General features: G+C 41.9%; 1 protein-coding gene across 1 annotated transcript in view; it reads left to right on the forward strand.

Annotated features, from left to right (window-relative positions):
* Positions 1–20,165, forward strand: part of zswim8 (zinc finger, SWIM-type containing 8) — a 54,458-nt gene that overhangs the window by 12,497 nt on the left and 21,796 nt on the right. Inside the window, exons 4-9 of the mRNA XM_088916405.1 lie at positions 6,813–6,985; positions 17,114–17,221; positions 17,669–17,750; positions 18,195–18,315; positions 18,892–19,093; positions 19,473–19,648. Coding sequence (XP_088772531.1) covers positions 6,813–6,985; positions 17,114–17,221; positions 17,669–17,750; positions 18,195–18,315; positions 18,892–19,093; positions 19,473–19,648 — 862 coding nt within the window. The remainder of the gene's footprint in view (positions 1–6,812; positions 6,986–17,113; positions 17,222–17,668; positions 17,751–18,194; positions 18,316–18,891; positions 19,094–19,472; positions 19,649–20,165) is intronic.

Here is a 20,165-nt window from a genome sequence, read left to right on the forward strand (position 1 = left end):
CAGGGGAGGTTAAACAAGAAAACCTGGTTAAGCACCACTTAGAAAAATACATTACTTTAATTCTGTTCTCATAAACTACCAGAATAAGACAGCTGGTCACTTCCATTACTTTTCTCAGCTTAATTTTTTTAGTTTTCTTTTTTACTGGCCTGCATAGCTTTAGTTCTCTTTCTGTACTGTACTCCTCTGTAGAAGCACACCGACAGACAGAACGGCCACCACGATCACTTGGGCTTTTGTCTAGGTGTGTTTCTGTCTGGAGTTCTTTTCACCAGCTGCCAACGGGGGATTCTTGAAAGGCCAAAGCCCACGTGAATTTGGTGTGTTGCAGACGTGCTGTAGACTTGACAGCCAGTCCATTTCAGCCATAAACTGGGCTGTGGCAATATAGTGTGGAGTTTCCTGGGCCACTGTTCCTCACTTTTCCAGGTGTTTTTTTGCAAGATTTGGGTATTTTTGCACAAAATCCTAAGAATGGTAGAACTGGTGGAGACGAGCAGCAAAATTTGGATCATGGCTCATGAGAGTATGACAACAGTGGGCTGAATAAATTGCTCCTATTTCCATTTCTTTTCACGCTGTTGCTTTTACAATTTAAGTATCTGCAATAAGACCTCTAACAAATATTTATCTTAGTGTAACTTGCATGTAATTAATGAAATTGTGGTCATCAGTGTCAAATTTGAGTAGTGTGAGAGAGTCAGTGGTAACAGTTTTGCCCTGTTTTTTTTGTTCTGCAAAAAACCAAACAAACCCCCATTGACCTCCAGGCATTAATAGGCAGTATTTGCTGGCTTGATGTTAAGTTTCCTATCAATGTGTTTGAGTGACCTATTAAAGTATAGTGAGGAGATGCTTATTAGGTTGCCTGTCAGCAGTCTTCCACCCATTTCCTCCTGAGAAATCGTCATTTTGCATAGCAACGGTAAGCTTCAACCAAAGCACAGCTTTAGCCAGCAGCCTTATCACCCTGCAGCTCAAAACTGGCAACCCACTGAAGCTTAGCAGGTGTGAGCCTGGTCAGTACCTGGATCAGGTATCCTCCTGGGAAAGCTAATGCTGCTGAATTAGGGTGTTAGTGGGGCCAGTAGGTGGCACTCACCTAGTGGTCTGTGTGGGTCTTAATGCCCCAGTACAGCGACAGGGACGCTATACTGGGGAAAAAAAGTGCCGTCCTTATGAGATGTAAAACCGAGGTCCTGACTCTCTGTGGTCATTAAGAATCCCAGGGTGTTTCTCGAAAAGAATGCAGGTGTTACCCCAGTGTCCTGTCCAAAGTTCCCATTGGCTTTTACCAATCATGGCCTCCTAATAATCCCCATTTATGAATTGGCCTCATCACTCTGTTCTCCTCCCCACTGATAGCTGTTGTGTGGTGAGTGTGCTGGTGCTGTATAAGTGTAAGGTATTCCCGTGTGTGAAGCGCATAGGAAGCACCAAATCGCACCAGATTGGACATTTTAAAAAAAATCCCTTCTTGTGAACAAGGAGCTTGAGAGGAGGATTTTTTACTCTAAAAGAAATGCACTAGAATTGTTAATGAACATCTCCAGTTCATTGCAGTTTCTTTTACAGAGAATACATGTTTGTCTCAGCACGTGGTGCTGTTAATAATAATAATAATAATAATAATAATTGCTTACACTTATATAGCGCTTTTCTGGACACTCCACTCAAAGCGCTTTACAAGTAATGGGGACTCCCCTCCACCACCACCAATGTGCAGCCCCACCTGGATGATGCGACGCAGCCGTAGTGCGCCAGAACGTTCACCACACATCAGCTATCAGTGGGGAGGAGAGCAGAGAGTAATGAAGCCAATTCATAGATGGGGATTATTAGGAGGCCATGATTGGTAAGGGCCAATGGTAAATTTGGCCAGGACGCCGGGGTTACACCTCTACTCTTTTCGAGAAACCCCCTGGGATTTTTTATGACCACAGAGAGTCAGGACCTCGGTTTTACGACTCATTCAAAGGACGGCGCCTGTTTACAGTATAGTGTCCCCGTCATTATACTGGGGCATTAGGACCCACATGGACCGCAGGGTGAGCGCCCCCTGCTGGCCCCACTAACACCTCTTCCAGCAGAAACCTTAGTTTTTCCCAGGAGGTCTCCCATCCAGGTACTGGCCAGGCTCACACCTGCTGAGCTTCAGTGGGTTGCGGGGTGATATGGCTGCTGGCGATTGCTGTTGCTGCTCGATTATTGGCAGGGTGGCTGCAAAGCCGTAATAAACAGCAGATTGCTAGGCGAGAAGTTAAGTGCTGTCAGAACTACTCCTGGGAATAATTCTGAAATTTTCCATCATAACGTAAAAGTGGTCTTGGCCACTTGGCCACAAATGAATTCGGACTTCATTTTATGGACAGAATTCTTGTTCGTACAGCGAGCTGGGATTTCATGAGGCAGCTGATTGAAAGATGCACTTTCTTTTTATTAAGCTCTCTGATGCGTTTCTCGCCAGGTCATTACTTTCAGAGCAATTCTACATCAAGTGTCACCCAAGACCAACAGCCAGAAGTAGAACTGTTAGAATGCTCCAGGGTTATCCTAATTCCACAATTTACAGTGCAACACAGCCTGAATTGTGCTAAGAATTAGGTTCTTCAGAACGTGTGCATGTTGATTGTCTCATGTACAGATACTGGGCTGTGTGGGAATTAGGGAATGATGGATTGACGATTGGACTGCAGTAGATGGGGACGGTACCTATCTCCGTTTTTTCTTTCTGAAGTAGTCATCCATAGCTATTCACTTGGCGAGGTTGTGAGCTTTTCATTTTCACACTTGAAATGCTTTTATTTTTTTTATCCGAAGGACTGATATTATTGAGGTGGGAACACCGATTTATCATTCCGGCTACAGGAGGGAGGGCGATGCCGGGTGAATAGATTGTCTCAGTACTGATCTCTCTATCAATAAATCTAACTTTCATGTCCTGCCAGCTCTTTACCTACTCTTTCCAAATTCCTCCTGGTCACCGGTGTGCTCTTGAATGTAGAAAGGAAATTGCTTCCTGGACAGATCCAGGAATTGTAGTACATTGCAGTACTCTGCTAGACAAGTGACTTGTGAATTTAAGTATAGCAGATATTTGTTGCATTTTTATCCCTTTTATCAAGATCAAACTATATATTTGTATTTATGGACCAGTGTCACTGTTGGATACAAACTTAAGTGAATGTGCACTACTTGTTTCTCTCTCCTGACACTCATGCTGGTGTTTTAATACCGTGTTATCAAAAAAATCTTCTTGAGTCCACTTTACTTTCTTAGCAGGTGCATTTATCCAGGGTTACGTGTGTATACCTATATAGTACATGTTTTATGTTATGTAGGTACAAGGACCAATCGTGCAAGTACAAGAGTTAATTAAGAAACTAATATAGCTGGAAGTGCAATGCAAGAGCTTTTCTTGGCAGTATGAGCTAGGCAAAATTAAAGACAAGTACAATGTGGATTCAAAACGGTAATGAAAACAGCCCGATGGGAAGGAAAATGGGGAGTAAAAACTGTCGGTGCAATACAGTGTAAGAGTAATTGAAGAAGGGAGTTGAGAGCCGAGAGATCACCAGGGCAGTCTAAACAAATGAGTCTAGTGCAGGTGTTCAGCAGTTCTGATTCCTGTGGCTAGGTCATGGCACCACTGAGGGGTGAAGGTGGAGGATGTACAGACGGCTATAGACAGTCTGGTGGAAAAGGGAGTGTAGGGAGAGATAAGGTACCGGAAAAGCTGATAGGTGCGAGTGTTGTGAATTGAATACGTGCAGCACTGTAGTCCTAGTGGAGGGACTGGAGAGATGGAGGAGCGTGAAAAAAGATAAGGTGAGCCGCAGCTTTGTGGATTTGTTGTGGGCGGATAGCGTTGGCAGGGAGACGGGCCAAGTGGGAGTTGCAGTAGTGTAGGTGAGCGAGGAACAGGACATGGAACAGGAGTTCCATGTGGAAGAGGCAAATTCTCTGACTCTTGCTGAGGGGGGGAAAAAAAAAGTGTCTGGCTCTTACCAGAGAAATGTGATGGGGGAATTGGAGAAGGAGGGGTCAAGAGTGTCCGCCACTCCTGGCAGAGAATGGATTAGCAATAAGAATTAGCAACAGAGAGGTCCGCAGAGGAGGGGGATTACAGAGAGAGGAGTCAGGCTTAGGTGGAGTTTAACATGGTGGGAGCCCATCCAGGAGGAGATGGCTGCTCAGGCTACATTACATGAGCTTATTGGCTTCAGTCAGCACATGGCCCGTGAATATTTCAGTTAAGAGATTTCTTAAGGATAATTTCACTATTTTTGCCTCGCATTTTAAGAAATCATAAACCCTTACTGTAAACTGAATTAGAAACCAAACTAGCATTACTGCCACATGCTTGACAACTCCACTTCTTCTGCAGTCGAATTAGCAAATTTGTTTAGTTTTATTTAGAAAGCTTGTGGGAGTTCTTACCACGGAGCCAGACAGAATTATTGCAGGGACAGCAGAATGGACCGGTCGCTGGATCTGAGACTGTGTAAGAACTGGACCCTGTGAGGATCCATGGCTTCAGTAAGAGGGGACTGTTGAAGCCTGGAGATTTGCTGCAGACATGAGAACTGTGTCACGCTTCCAGCTCTGAGGTCCCCTGAGGCTGGGGTGGGGGATTTAATGTTCACATGTTGTGTTTGTTGTGTCTTCCATGTTACTTAGTTTAAAAATAAAGAATAATAGATTTCTATAGAATGTTACAGATTTCACCTGATTTTCAAATGAGCGCTTTTTGCTGTGAGCAGCCCACTGCCAGCTCATGGTGATCCAGTGGGGAAAAATGCATTCATCCCGAGTGTAAATGCAGATGCCAACCCACCTGTAAAGCCAACTGTGGTCCTAAACAAGAGCCATTCAACAAAACCATCCTTCAGCTTGTTCTGCAGTCCAAGTTAAACCGCATGCCATTCACCAGTGTCCAGGGTCATTTTCAAGAGAATCAGTGCTCACAGAGCTTCAAGCAGGCTTGGTATACTGGTATACTAGGTATATACTAGGATTAGTAACTTTTGTCCCCAAATATTTTTAGTTTCAGATTCTTTCAGACTGTTATTGCTTTTAAAACTGAAGGAATCTGTTAACTTAATTTGCAGTGCATAGTTTCATATACTGATGGGAAGAGGAAGGCTGTATAGGGAGTGAGATCTGTTCTTAGCATTGATGATCTGTGAACTAAAGACTGTGTGTATTGCACCACTGCTCTGAGAAATACCTACCATCTCTCCCAATCATAAAATAATGTTTGTGTAAACTAGAATATAACAGATGTGTGTTCTTGAGGAATTATGCTCCTCAGTTGTTATTTTGAGGTAAGCAGCTGTGATTTCATGGTGCTTCATACTTGCACGAATGGATTAATGTGGATTCTCTCTGATTATTAAAGGATTACAGAGTTAAATAGTGCTCAACGGTCCTGCCAGGCCAGTTTGACTTGAGTTAAACTAAAGTGTGATAGTAGCCATGCTGTACCTCTGTAAGGGTTTTAAGAGATGGGGAATATTTTGCCCATCACAAAATGAAAGTTCATCAGTTTTTATTGTTAATGACCTGAGAATGAGAATACCTAATTGAATTGGAGTGTAGTGTAATTAAGGAACACAACTGCTCTTTTGTCTAGTTTCCATTCTAGCGGTTTTAGTGAAACCACTAATCACAGTTGTATTTAAATATAGTTTGTTATGGTAAGCATTGCGAAGCACAGATAAATATAGCAGTTTTACTTGGTTCTGCTGGTTTATAATTCAATAAACAGTTTTGCTTCCCCCTATTATCCTTGGAAAGAATTGAACGTTTTCTGTATATATAAAGTGTTTCTGGGAGGAGCTGACGGTGTTAAAGTGACCCCAGCCAGTGTATTTACATTAAGAAATACAGGAACATGGTCAGCCCCTAATGGATCTTGTTCATCTTGGAACTATACATTCTACTAGAGCGCTTCCTCTAGGTCTAGTCCACCTTCCTCAGCCTTTATTAGTTCACCAGGAAAACTGGCAGGCAGCCTGTGTGTAAAGCTTGTGGCTGTCATCCCTGGCAATATGAAAATAAGTGTTTCATTTCCTCCCTGCCTGGTTTAGGGCACCACGATGCATCTGGGTTCTGTAAATGAGAGGACTAGCCTGTGATCATGCTCTGAAAGTCCCTGATAATCCACCCCTGACATTTCACTCAATCTGTTTTGTTTTATTGTCTTTTCTTAGAGAGCCTTCTCAAAGTGTTTTCAATCAGATATGTAACAACAGAGCGTAGCAAAAGAACAGTAGAATGTATAATATTTCAAAATTAAAATATTGGATATTTGGGGCACCACAATGTGCATAATGTAAATAAAGGTTCCACTTTAATCTCTCTGTAATCTCTAATTTTTATATATGCTATTGGTGGTCTTTAAATATTTGGGGATTTTCTACTTTTATGCATGAGGAAGCTGAAATTGTGTTCAATGCAAATATACCTTTGTGATAAGGGAAATCTTACTCAAATGCCCAAATTTATGCAAGATATACAAATCTTCAGGTTTCAGTAGAACATATATTGGCGGGCCTAGTTAGTCCTTACATCCTGAATTAAATCTACCAAATATGCAGATAAACTACTCTAACTTTTAACATGGGAGGAATCTCCTCACACATTTCTTTTTAGTTTAATTTTTGGCTTGGTATAGTTTTGCATTATCTTTGCACCAGAACTCTTTATAATTTGGCAAGGAGCTGTAGGGCAAGTGAAACTGATTTTTAAAACGTGTTCTCTGGCCTTCGTCGAGCAGTGAGATGTGTTCTCCCCCTCTTTCCTGACAGGTTTCCATCTGAGCGCCACGGTGATGTCGCCCCAAGCAGCCCAGTCGAAAGGTGCCTACAACGTGGCCGTGATGTTTGACCGCTGCCGCATCACTTCCTGTAGCTGCACCTGTGGAGCCGGAGCCAAGTGGTGTGCCCATGTGGTGGCGTTGTGCCTCTTCAGAATACACAATGTGAGTAGAAATCCACAGGTCCAAAAATCCCCAAATAACATGCTAATATTCAGGTGTGTCTTTGCAGATTCGGCAAGGTCCCTTGTTCATCTGCTGCTGTCTTTCAGCTAGAGCAGTGGTTCTCAAACTGTGGTACGTGTACCACTGGTGGTAGACGGAGCGCCCCCAGGTGGTATGCCAGATGACCCTGGCAATTTGTTGTGTGTGCTGAAAAATTGGGAATTAAAAATTTACATAATTTTTCATTATTCAGTTTTTCATCTGTAATTGACTTAATCTGTTTCAGACAGCTTGAGACGGGTTTTCATATTTTCTATTTTAATAAAATTAGTTTGTCAAATACGCAGCCTACGTACTTAACTACATCGATACAGAGCACCCTAATACTTGAGTGTTCATACTCCTCTCGAGCTTTCGGAGACACAGCTTAGCGCCACATTCGCCAAGAGAACAAATGATTGGAAATGAATACCTCTTCAAAATCAAGTATTATGTCATGGCTGAAAGGAATAGATGCCAAGAGTACCGGCGCCAGCTCCGATAGATCGCGCACACCCGTTGAGATACATCGGCCACCGACACGAGCTCTGCTGCTGAACCTGACACAGACAGCACTGCTAGTGTTAGCAAGCATCAGAAAACGGCTACAAGGCGGTACGATCCAAATGATCTAAGTGCTCAGTGCTCTTTTTATTATATGCATGAGTGTGTGTGCGCGTGCACGCTCATGTTAGTCATTGAGATTTTCTGTGGTTCCTATGAGAAGATGAGTTGTAGGTGGTACTTTGGTTGCTTTGGTACTTGGTCCAAAAAGTTTGACGACCACTGAGCTGGAGAATAGAAGGACAGGTTGAAATCTTTGCTATATCTGTTGTTCAGCCCCTTGTGCTTCCACCTACCAATCACTTACAATTAGTCATTTCACTCACATGTCTTAGAGGGACTTACTGACCTAAACTGGAATATAACATTTTGAAGCTTTTTATTCCATTATAAAGTACATGTTTTATAAAATCTGCATTGTTTTTTAAAATCTTTTTTAAAAGATTACTGTTAAAGTCACAGTCGATATGTTTAGAGTTAACAATTGCCTGTATTAGGTGCTCAGTGCTGCACGTGTTAGAGCTGTTGGTGTATATGCTCCAGAGTTTTGTGGTAGGGCTGTGTGAGGTCATATTTCCCAGGGCTCAGTGTGTTAGGGCTGTGTGATTTCTGTGCTGCAGAGCTCATTGTGTTAGGGTGGAGCTGCAGCTCTGCATAGTCCTGATATGTGGGTGTACAGGCTCTGCACAGCCCTGGTATGATCTCTGTATGGGTGCTTTCAACTGTCTGTTGGGATCAGGCTGCTGGCCACATCAAAGAGCACTGTGGGCAGCAGGTTCCTCTTCGGTGCACTGTAGCCTCTTGCGTTAGCTGCAGGCCGCCATGTCGTACCTTCTTCAGTTGGAATCACATTCTCCTCCTCACAGTACCTTTGATTACCCTGTTGAGATTGATTCAATTATGAAATTTGAGGTTTCTCTTTTCATTAAAATGGGTATGAAATATTTCATTTTCAGACATTAAAAATTTGGTAATTTGACTCCATTTTGAGACAAAAGCTCCTCATTTTCTCTTAGGTTTATTTAAATCTTACAATGCACTCTTTCTTCCATTTCTTTTTCCATAATAATAATTGGGGTTGTTTAAGCAGTGGCAACTGGTACAAGAAAGTTGCCTGCTCATTATCAGAGAATTGATAATGAGACTGCTTGTTTTCTGAGAATTTTATCTTTTACGCATCTCTCCGACTGACCGTTGTCGCTTTTTAAAGGGAAGGAATCTGTATGCAAATAAGCGAACGTGTTTTTAGTACTAGTTGCTAATACGTGGACCACAATTTTTTAGCATAAGTGAATATAGAAACCTCTCTGGATATTTTAAGGATTCTTACTGCCGACCAAGCCTGCAGTTTTTCAAGCTGTGTGATTATAATTAATTCCGTTTGTTAGTAGACTTACAGTAATTGTTCACTTGTGGGTGATTAAGATGGCCCTGTGCTAAAGCATTATAATAAAATGTGAATTTGCAGTTAAACCACTTTGATAAACTAAAACATAATCAGTGAACAGTTTACCTACTTAATGCGCAATCTGACCTAGGTATTTCAGACGTGTAGTGCTGTTTTACTGTTTGTCAAAATGAGTGATAGTGAAGATAATATACGGCTTGCAATTGAAGGCAAAACCAGGGAATCCCATCTTGTTATTCACACATTTTTAACAGTTTTTCTGTCTGTCTGAAATGTGTATAAAGGGGGGATTTTTGAAAATTAACTACCACCAACTGCCCCCTCACACCAGCTGCTTCTGCAGTTAGAATGAAAAAAATTAGTTGTAATTCTTAGGAGTCATTTCTTTCTCAGTCCTTTGTCAAAATTAAAGCTGAGATAGTGGGAACTTGTGTGCATCTATCATTTAAGTTCACTATTCTCTAACTGCTGAAAATGACTATCAAGGACAGCATTGAAAATGTGCTACATTTATCAGTTATTAATATAATAAAATAGGATTGCAGTTTTCAGAGTTCATATAACTCTGAAAGATCTGTTTTGTACATGCAGTTCTCAGGCAATTGTATTTTTCTGTGACCTTTTTGAGGTACAAATGACTGTCATTACCATTACCTGAGGCACTGAAACCACTAGGTCAGCTGTAAAGTAAATAGGTGCTCACAGCTGTAGCATGATTTCCATACTGTGCTGCAATTGTGCAATTATGAAGCAGTTCCACTGCACAAATAATGTTAGCAAACAACTGGAATTTAGATTTAGAATTGTCCTGTGTGGTTACCTGTTCTGTATATTTCCTAAACCTGTGGTCATTAAACCAGTGTCCTTAGGTTGAATCCAGTTTGTCCCAAGAAAAGCAAAACACTTTTTGGAATAACATTGCTCACCTTGGGTGCACCTGTCCAAGTTCACATCTGGACTGGTCCTAGATGTAGCAGTCAGCTATCTGTTGTATATTGCTTTTTTTGAAGAAATACAGTGCCTTGCGAAAGTATTCCAAAGATGTCCCCCTTTTGTTTAATTCCAAGTAATATATAATCTTTTACTTTTATGACGTGAATATTATATGTATGTTTACCAAGCTAGCCAGATGGGACAAATGTCCTCCTCTTGTTTGTAACCTTTTTATGTTCTTATTTTAAGCAAAGCTTCAGTGCTCCATCTGAACACTTTTATGGGTGAAAAGTGAAATAAAAAAGCTTTAAAAAACGTAAAAGCTTTGCGTAAAAACCAAAAAACCAAAATGTAGTAAATTGTGTGAAACCCATTCTGCTACCCAAACTGCAGGTCCAAGCACATCAAACACCTTTTATAATGTGTGCTGGCTCTGTGGCACTTAGGGCTTGTTCCATCTTGTTATGTCAGGGCCATTCATAAAGTGGTCTCCATCAGCGAAATTGAAATAGCACAGCTGACCCCTTGACAGCGTTGTTTCAGCAATATAGTGTGGCTGCCATTTAAAACACCTTTTTGCCAACAGCTGCTTTTAAAAGGTGTTCCTTTCAAGTAGATAACATGTGGAGAAAGCCCATAGTTAAACATAGTTATACAAACCACAGGTTTTATTGCACTGCTGTTCTTTGGAAACTTACATAGTGTGTAGGTTACATATGGAGTTCCCTTTATAGTCTTTCATGTAGTTTGTATGCATTTCTGATGTATATGCCTCTGTGGAAGGAGTTGAAGTGAATAAAAACTGTTCCTTGAAATTGATAAGTTGACTTTATTGTGACTCTTTTCCTATTACTTTTAATGTTAGAAAATAGCACTGTACTTAATTCTAGACTTAAACTGAACTAATGTTATTTTGAGTAATTTGGTAGGGGTCCTCTTTTCCCAAAGTTTGTGTATGGCCATGGCAACAGAAATTGTCAAAGACTGAATATTCAAGAAAATGATTTTCTCACTAATTTTTGCTGGCGCCTTCAAAATGTTTTTTTATTGTAGGAGGCTGTACAGAAAAAGCCTGAGAGCTGTTTATTGGTGTAAAAACGATGTGTGTGGGTCTCAGTGTCTGAATTTAGCTTGCCCTTTTAGTGTCAGTGTTGTGAAGGCGCAGTGTGGTTTTTACCAGGGACTTATCTGCATGTTTATCTTCACAGCTACTCACAGAGAAATTCCCCTCCATCATCTGGGGCAGACAGAGTTTACATATCATGCCCAACAGTCCGCTGATAACTGTAAGGACTGTAATAATTGAAAATGCGCTGCGAATCTTAAATTTAATTTGCTAGTTATAGGATTAAACTGGAGTTCAGAATGATCTTGCACTCATCACAACTGACAAAGTCATGTAAAACGTTTGTTCTTTATGCCATTAATTTCATTTGCTGAGCTTCAAGGTCTCAGCTGACTAAACTTTTACTGTTAAGTGGGTGAAAACGGAGCTGCAAACAACATAATCTTTCGTATAGCACCTTCAAAATGCATCATCTCGATTAAAAGGCATAATTAAAATGAAACCTGTAAATCCAACAGAATTAAATGCTTTTATAAGGATCTTTAAGACCAGATTTGAAAGTATTGAAAGACTTGCAAGACCTGATATGAGCTGGGGGAAAATTCTAAGCTCCATCACAAGATGTTACTTCCAGAGGGCATCAGAATGGGAGAGACTTAAAATCTGCAGATTATAACGCAGATAAAACCTTATCGCTGCTGCTATCTCTATTGTTAAGGCTTCAATATAGGGATTTCTGGGAGGTTTTCAGCTTTGAAAGTTTGGCTACACTGGAGGAGTTGAGCTGCTTGAATCTTTTTTCTGTGTGTGTGTGGATGACAGATTGCTCTTCCACAGCTCCATTAACTCTTACGGGGGAAAAATGGTCAAATATCCTTTTGGATAAAGGAAATATCTGCATGGCACCACTATTAAAACAGCTATTGCTTCCTGCTGCTTCAGATAGCTTGTTACATTTCCTCTGGTAGTCCCTGTTGTGTCAGTAAATCCTAGACAGTCTTAGTGAGAAGAAAGTGGTATATTTGGAAATACATTAGGTTTTTGTGAAGAGAAAGCAACACAGGATGTTTTACCATAATTTCAGTGTCGTTTACCATCAAAATACCCTTTTACTTCTCCGCAGTCTCGGCTGATAATAGCACTATATCACAAGTTTATTAGTCTGCCTCATCTTGCTCTTTCCCATTCAGAGATGATCTTCTCTCATTTCTTCTGTTTGCCCAATTCTTTGTCACGGTCTGCCAAGCTCATACTTCAGCCGAACAGGGATCGACTACTGATACAGCCTGAAGTTCAGACTCAATGTATGATATCCTTCCTTCTGATGCGGGCGATTCAGTCAGTGTTTTGGGCTCCTTTTCATGTTTATAAATTGTTTTCCTGAGATTATTGCACACCATTAAATAATGCAGCAAGTTTACTGTAAATCCTTCTGGTGTACGTACCCATACCTCTGTTTTACTTTAGGAGCTACACATCTGTTGTTAAATTATAATAGAATTGCCATCTCATCTCATCAGCCTAATCGAGGTGCATGCTCTCCCCCTATTTATTTGCCAGCAGCCATATCACCCTGCAGGTCACAACTGGCAGCCCACTGAAGCAGGTGTGATCCTGGTCAGTACCTGGATGGGAGACCTTCTGGGAAAAGCTACAGTAGTGGTGCTGGAAGAGGTATTAGTGGGGCCAGTAGGGGGCGCTCACCCTGTGGTCTGTGAGGGTCCCAATGCCCCACTATAGTGACGGGGACACTATACTGTAAAAAGGTGCGGTCCTTCAGATGAGATATAAAACTGAGGTCCTGACTCTCTGTGGTCATTAAAAATCCCAGGGCATTCCTCGAAAAGAGTAGGGGTTTAACCCCGGCATCCTGGCCAAATTTCCTATTGGCCCTTACCAATCATGGCCTCCTAATAATCCCCATCTATGAACTGGCTTCATCACTCTGCTCTCCTCCCCACTGATAGCTGATGTGTGGTGAGTGTACTGGCACACTATGGCTGCTGTCACATCATCCACATGGGGCTGCACATTGGTGATGGAGGAGGGGAGTCCCCATTACCTGTATTGTGCTGTGAGTGGAGTGTCCAGAAAAGTGCTATACAAGTATAAGGAATTATTATTATTATTATTATTATTATTATTATTATTTATGCATCAGTCGGTACCTTTCAATGTAATTAGGCGAATGGTGTGCCTCTCGGGATTTTGCTGCAAGCTCACAGTCAGGTGGCAGCTCTCAGGTGTTTCTTTTGCATAACAAGCCAAGGAAAAGGGAACCTGGACTCCTACCCTTCGAAATCCAGTGGTGCTCAACCAGCAGGATTAGGGACAGCAGGGTCATTGTATGGAGCCTAGACTATCAGAGCTCCACTATCAGTACTCTGCACTCTTATTTTTGCAGTATGTTACCACTGTTTACCATTGACCAATCATAATGGTTAAGTGCCTATTGAATGCACTGAAAGTCTGGGTAAACAAGTTTCCTACAGCTTTCTCTGCTTTGCTCTCTTCTGCTTGAAGATGTTTTACTTCTTTTTAAATACTGACGTGAATTGTGCAAATGCAGTAATTTGGTTATTGGTTAGGAAAGCAAGAAGCTTGAGATTTGCAAATGAATTCAAAAGGAAGACATTGTTTGCCACATATGCTTATGTTTGCAATGCTTTCATTTTCTTTTGATGTTGGTCTGCACACAGTTGCTTAAAGACTTGAACAATTGCAAATTTTCTTTCAATTGCTTTTCATGTGAATGGTAATTAAGGGTTCGTGACCATCCCTTCTCCTTTCTTAAAGACATGTATGTGCAAGTATAAAGGGTTCTAGTTTGTTTGTGTGAACTTAATAAGAGATATAAACGACAGTTTGTTTTGTTACTAGTAGCTTCATGACCCAAGAATTTCATCGCCATTTTTTAAAGGATTCCAGAGAGCTGCATTCAGCCATGTAGCTGTGTACCTGTCTCCAGGCTCTCTCAATCCCCTGTGTAAAGAAGTGTTACCTTTTCTGAATGTTCCTGAATTTGCCTTTCACTCAAAACGTTCATTCCTTGCATTATTGCTGATAATAGATGACTGAAATGACTTGGTAAATGCCTCTGAGCATTTAGAATACCTATGTTAAACCCCATTTCATCTGATCTCTCGCAGTCAGTAAATGTTAATTTCTGCTTATTGCTTATTAGAGGATTATTTGCTTTATATAACCATAACATTATGATTAGAGCAGTATTGATTATTTCCTGGGCTATAGGAATTGCTGTGAAGAAACCAAATTAAAAAAATTAAAAAGTATACTTCACTGCTCTCAATATCTAAATTATGCTACCCAGTGAAAGCTCTTTGACATAAAAAGAACGATTCAGTCATCTACTTATAATGATTTAATAAATAATTGAATCATTATTCACACATCCAGCATCCAATGACATTTTCAGACAAAGCACGACAAACACCTGTAGGATGAGGCGGACCAGGCTGAGTCTGTCCTGTGGGCCATAGTGAGACATAGAAATCAGAGCCGTGTCTTGACAGCGTCAACACAAATCAAGCCACAGAGGGAAACTACAAAAAGCACAATGTTTTGTGGAACATGTAAAGCCACTGACAAATGAGAAATATATAAAAGGCGTTTTTCAGTTGTTCAAATGTGCTGTTTGACGATTTGCCTAAAAAAGAGTCTCCATATTAAGAGGCTTACCTGTGTCAACGAGATGGGTGGAGAGATGACTAAGTGAAACGGCACAAAGTGTTCTAGGAATGGAATGAAATATTTAGTTAACCTTTAATGTAATTAAAATTCTTTTTTTAGTGTTTTTGTCTAATCTTCTCCTTTCTACTCAAGCCAGGCACTCTCATGGATTTAACAGTGTGACGGTGAAGGGGTTGTTGAGGATTTTAAAATGTGTTATTTTATTTGTTAAATTACAATGCTCAGACTTAATGGGCCTTGAAGCTTAGGATTCTAGCTCAGTGGCACCTATTGGAGGCTGCCAAGAGAGATCACAGGGTCTCTGTTGTGACCTGTTGAAAGTCCCTGCTTGTGAAATTTGACTTTTGACTTGGGTTTTTCACTGCGCTTAGCATTTGGATCTGCATTCCTCTGGGAACAGATATTTGCACGTATGAAGTCAGTTCTTAAGTTAACGGCGGAACACACAGAGAGAGGCTTGTGCTCTGCTTTAAGCACCAAACTATTGGCCTGAGATTGGAGAACCCAGCAAGGGCAAGGGTTGTGCTAAACACTCAGATCGGCGTCTTTATTTTTTAATGAAGCTGCTAAAATGCAAGTAGGACTATTATTGATGTTAAAGTATCAGTGGCACATACAGTAGATCCAGTCATTGAAGTGAGGAAGTTAACTCTTGGCACGCCACTATTGAGAGGTTGGAGAAAACTTATTTACATTTTTCCGTGTGAATAGTATCTCAGTATATGCTTTTTAACAATTACATCAACATTGTTTCTTCAAATACATAATCCGGAATGCATCCGTATAATGTATATAACACAGCTAACAATTATGGCAGGCAAAAACTAAGGGTTTTGCGTTTTCAGCATTTAATTCAGGGGAAGTGTCCTAAGTGTCTTGTGCTGGTGTGAATCAAGTCTAAATACTGGCTGCGCATTGGTGGGGAAAGCTCTAAATTGTGGCTTCAGTAAGTGTCTGCCTCTATGTGATTTTGTGGTAATGTACTTTCCTGACAGCTGGACACCTGACAGGGTGTAGCTATTCAGTGTATGCAGTAAATCATCTGAGCCACATCTCGGTGCCAGCATAAGAGTCTTACCTTTCAAGAATCTGCATTCTTTGCCATTTTCAGCATTTTCCCACTTTTAGGGGAAGCTGAGAGACAGTGTTGTCTTGGAGTTTTGCAGATCCTGTTGCCCTCTAAGTGCCTTTGTGTGGCTAAAAATTATACATTTAGTCCTGACCCTAGATCCGACGTTTTCAGCTTGAGGACTGTTGCTAGAGCCATTTCTGTGGATGACCACAGAGTCTGGCCACCGCCTGCGATTGCCAGTGACCCCACTGTTAGTCTTTCCTACTGTATGTTGCTATAATGAAAAGGATAAATCTGAACACGAGTTCAGCTGAGTTGTCTCTTAAGTCAGAATGCTTTGAAATGGGCAGCAGTGGTGGCTAGGCAGTTAGTGCCATTGATTCTCAGCTCCTCAGTCTAGTTCTGACCATGGGTGTCTGTGTGGAGTTTGCATGTCCTCCTTAATTGTTTTTGAGGGGGAGAGTTGTGCCAAGCTCTGCAGTTTCCTCCCCCTTTCCACAGCCCTGCTGGCTAAGTCTCAGTGGCGGCTGCAGATGATTCCTCTCCAAGGCCCTGCTGTGGTCGGGCATCCCGTCGGGGTGGAGAGGGGGGGCTGTCACGTGCCTCCCATGTGCCTCCTGAGCTTCCATGATAGGCTTCGGCTCAGGGCGTCCCCCAGCAAGATAAGCAGCTTACTGGGAGTGAATGGATGCTTTGAAGACTCAATTAGAGAGAGAGTGATCCTGTCATCTGTAGTCCAACTAATAATGAAATAGAAGCATAATACATTTTTTATCATGTGAACCCTCTGCAAATTCTGGAATTAAAAAGTACACTTTCATAATGAAAGTTCCTGTAATAAGGAAACTGTAAAAATCAAATCAGTCTTTAATCATACATGTATATTTAGATTCTGCTGTAGCCAGATGTTATAATTATTACCACATATTTTTGCATATATAGATCTTAAAATGCTTCCTAGCTTTGACAGTGCATGATGAAACATTTCTTCTGCAAATGATATATTTGAAGGAGTTTTCCTTTTTTAATTTTTCCCCCAATTATTATATTGTATTATATGTATTATATATAATATATTATATATTATATTTCAATTTTCTAAATTTGCACTGTTTAATAAATCTCAATTTTACCAATTTCTGATTGGTGGCAGAACAGTGAAATATCTGATTATTTAGATTATATGCAAGGTTGCAAGATTCAGTGAGATCTAGTTTTGTAAGGGCCTTGTTTGCTCATTAGATATCACTTGAACAAACTGCATGCCGTTCTTCTCCATTTGAAGAGGAAGGTGTGACTGACAGGCGGTACTGATGCTTTTCTCCTGGCCCTCAGGCGTCGGCGGTGTGTCTGCGAGCCCCAGTGTCCGAATCGCTGTCCAGGTTGCAGAGGGACCAGCTGCAGAAGTTCGCCCAGTACCTCATCAGTGAACTGCCCCAGCAGGTAAGACTGGACAGCTCTCCCCTTCCGACAAATCAACCAGTACCTAGTCCGGTTTTCATTCCAGCTGAGCTCTTACTCAGGCTCATTGAGAACCCTTCATCAAACTATTTTCTTTAGTATGTCCCTTTTTTTCAAACTGTTTTGCACTACTCTTCTCAAGGTAAAACATAAGGATGCATCAGTTCAGCTAAAAATTCATTAATATGCATTCATTCTGTATGGGTTCAAGAAGATACAAGCTCCTGCTCTTTACATTAATTGTTTGTAAAGGTGGCTGGTACCATGTTAATCCTAATTTCAGAATGAAAGAGTCTTTTCAAGCATTTAAACTAGAGATTAAGCAAACTGGAGTTAAAGGGTATGATCGACCTCAATAATTAAGAGATTGAGCGGAACTAAAATCAGAAGCCTGTGTCTGTGAGCAGGCTGTCCTGTTATGTCTTCCAGATCCTGCCCACAGCCCAACGCCTGTTGGATGAGCTGCTGTCATCTCAGTCCACAGCCATTAACACTGTCTGTGGAGCCCCAGGTACAGCCTTCACTCACATCCTCACACTCCTCTCTGATAAGCTGAGCACCTAATGTTTAAAAACTAATACTTCAACAAATGTGTGAGCCTTTTTTTACAGGCTTTAACAGAGTTTTGCCATATTAAAATGAGAATCCTTGAAATCACATTGCCAGTTGTATTAGTTCAAGCATAGTGCTTTCAGTTATAGCTTGTGCTCCTTTTTTGCGTTTTGGATTTTATCACTGCTGTTTTATTTCAGTGTCAAGGCAGAAAGGTATTTTACTATAATCATTTCAGTGACATTAGTTCATGTGTGCACCACATCAGTGTTTTAATTTGTCTTACAACCTCATAACGGACATTCTGGTTTCAGCCGCCATGAGATTTACAGAAGATCTTTCTGTAATTTTAGACTGAAATGGCAGTTAACTCACTGAGCGAAACGTAATTGTATCTGTCCAGATCCTACCGCGGGCCCGTCCGCTTCTGACCAGAGCACCTGGTATTTGGACGAATCGACGCTCAGCGATAACATCAAGAAGACGTTGCACAAGTTCTGCGGGCCTTCGCCTGTGGTCTTCAGGTGAGATGTGTGCCAGAGCAGTGAACCAGACTGCAGTCTCACAAAAAAGAAAATCGCTTGTCAGTTCAGGACTTGAAAACACTCAACGGAAACATTATTTGATTCTGTTTGCTGAAAAGATTTTATGTAATTGAGTTGCCTGCGCTGTAGGTGCCACTACATGATTGTTCATCACATACAGTGAAGGTTCCTGCCTTCTCTGGCTGAAAGTTTATTGATTGCCACTGGCACTGGCTGGTAAGGTCTGATCTCTGTGTAGTTTAAAAGCACAGCTAGGCTCTCGCAGAGACTTTTACAAGGTGCACTGGAGACTGCGGATTCCTGCTCTGGTGCGGAAACCTCTAATGCCTGAATGGCTCCTGCCTCTCCCAGGGGCTGGATGAGAAACAAAGCAGCAGACTCAAGTGAGTTTTGCTTTTTGGACAGTAAAGCTTAGCTGCAGATTCCAGGCAGAACATGTGTGAAGTGTGGAGTTCAGGAGTGGTAGGAGTTCAGGAGCGTTAGGGGAGCGCAGATAGGGTAGCCGTTGTCAGATGAGGCGCACCTCCTTGTATGTGACCTGGTGTCTCTCCGCAGTGACGTGAACTCCATGTATTTGTCCTCCACCGAGCCCCCAGCCGCTGCAGAGTGGGCCTGCCTGCTGAGGCCTCTAAGAGGCCGAGAGCCGGAGGGAATCTGGAACCTGCTGTCCATCGTCAGAGAGATGTTCAAGAGAAGAGACAGCAACGCTGCGCCGCTGCTGGAGATCCTGACTGAGCAGTGCCTCACTTACGAGCAGGTGCAGCACGCACAGATCCATACCTGGGCACACGTGTAGACAGGCTGAAATGAAGGCATCTACTGTAGTGACACCATCCTGCTCCCACACCAAGCACAGACACCGTTTGCCACAGTGTTAAAATAGTCTGTCATCAGTGAACTCGTACGGGGAATCTTATTGTGATATTTTTTATGTAAGTTGTTCTGTGATACAGATACTTGAATGTGGTGAGGTATTGTTGTTGCATTAATAGAATAATTAAAGGTAAGAATTAATATGCAGCATGTTACAGCCTAAAAAATGTGCGCATTTGTTTTGGTGTCTCTTGCGTGTCCTTTGGGACGTACCGACCGATGGTCTACCTTGTGTGTTTGACCTGATACTCCCCACCCCCCAGATTATCGGTTGGTGGTACAGCGTTCGCACGTCCGCCTCTCACAGCAGCGCCAGCGGGCACACGGGCCGGAGCAACGGGCAGTCGGAGGTGGCAGCCCATGCCTGCGCCAGCATGTGCGACGAGATGGTGGTGCTTTGGAGGCTGGCTGTGCTCGATCCCACCATGAACCCTCAGAGGTACGTGTGCACACTCGGGAAGAGGCGTTCACAGCACCGCTAGCTTTGACCGCAGGGATATTGAGACAACAGTCTCGGGTGCGTTATCACTACCCGCCCTAGACTTGCTTCCCGGAAGTAACTTGAGATCCAGTTGTAGTGCTTTCTGCAGCCATCTTATGTTCCTTAAATGCATCTCATCAAAATGGTTTTGCCTTACTTAGCTGGTCAGACAAGTATGGCTTTAATTTTGGATAGCTGACATACGTTTTAGTGAAAAATGTTGCATTGTGACATTTGTAGAGTTTCTGCCATTGGCAATATTACTTAATATTTCATGGCAAGACGTATTAGAAAGCAACTTTATTTTTTGCCCATTAGTAATTCTGGGTTGATCGTTGTGATGTGTACCTTATCACCCATAGCCTTGCTAACTCTCTCTGCCAGATATCACGAACGGTCTTGCTTATCTTGTCGCATCAGTTACTTTGCCTGCTTGCATTTGTCCAGCAGTGGTTGCCAAGTGTACAGTCATTAG

This window comes from Atractosteus spatula, chromosome 5 (genome assembly GCF_055471065.1).
Source record: "Atractosteus spatula isolate fAtrSpa1 chromosome 5, fAtrSpa1.hap1, whole genome shotgun sequence".
In the NCBI taxonomy this organism is placed as follows: Eukaryota; Metazoa; Chordata; class Actinopteri; order Semionotiformes; family Lepisosteidae; genus Atractosteus; species Atractosteus spatula.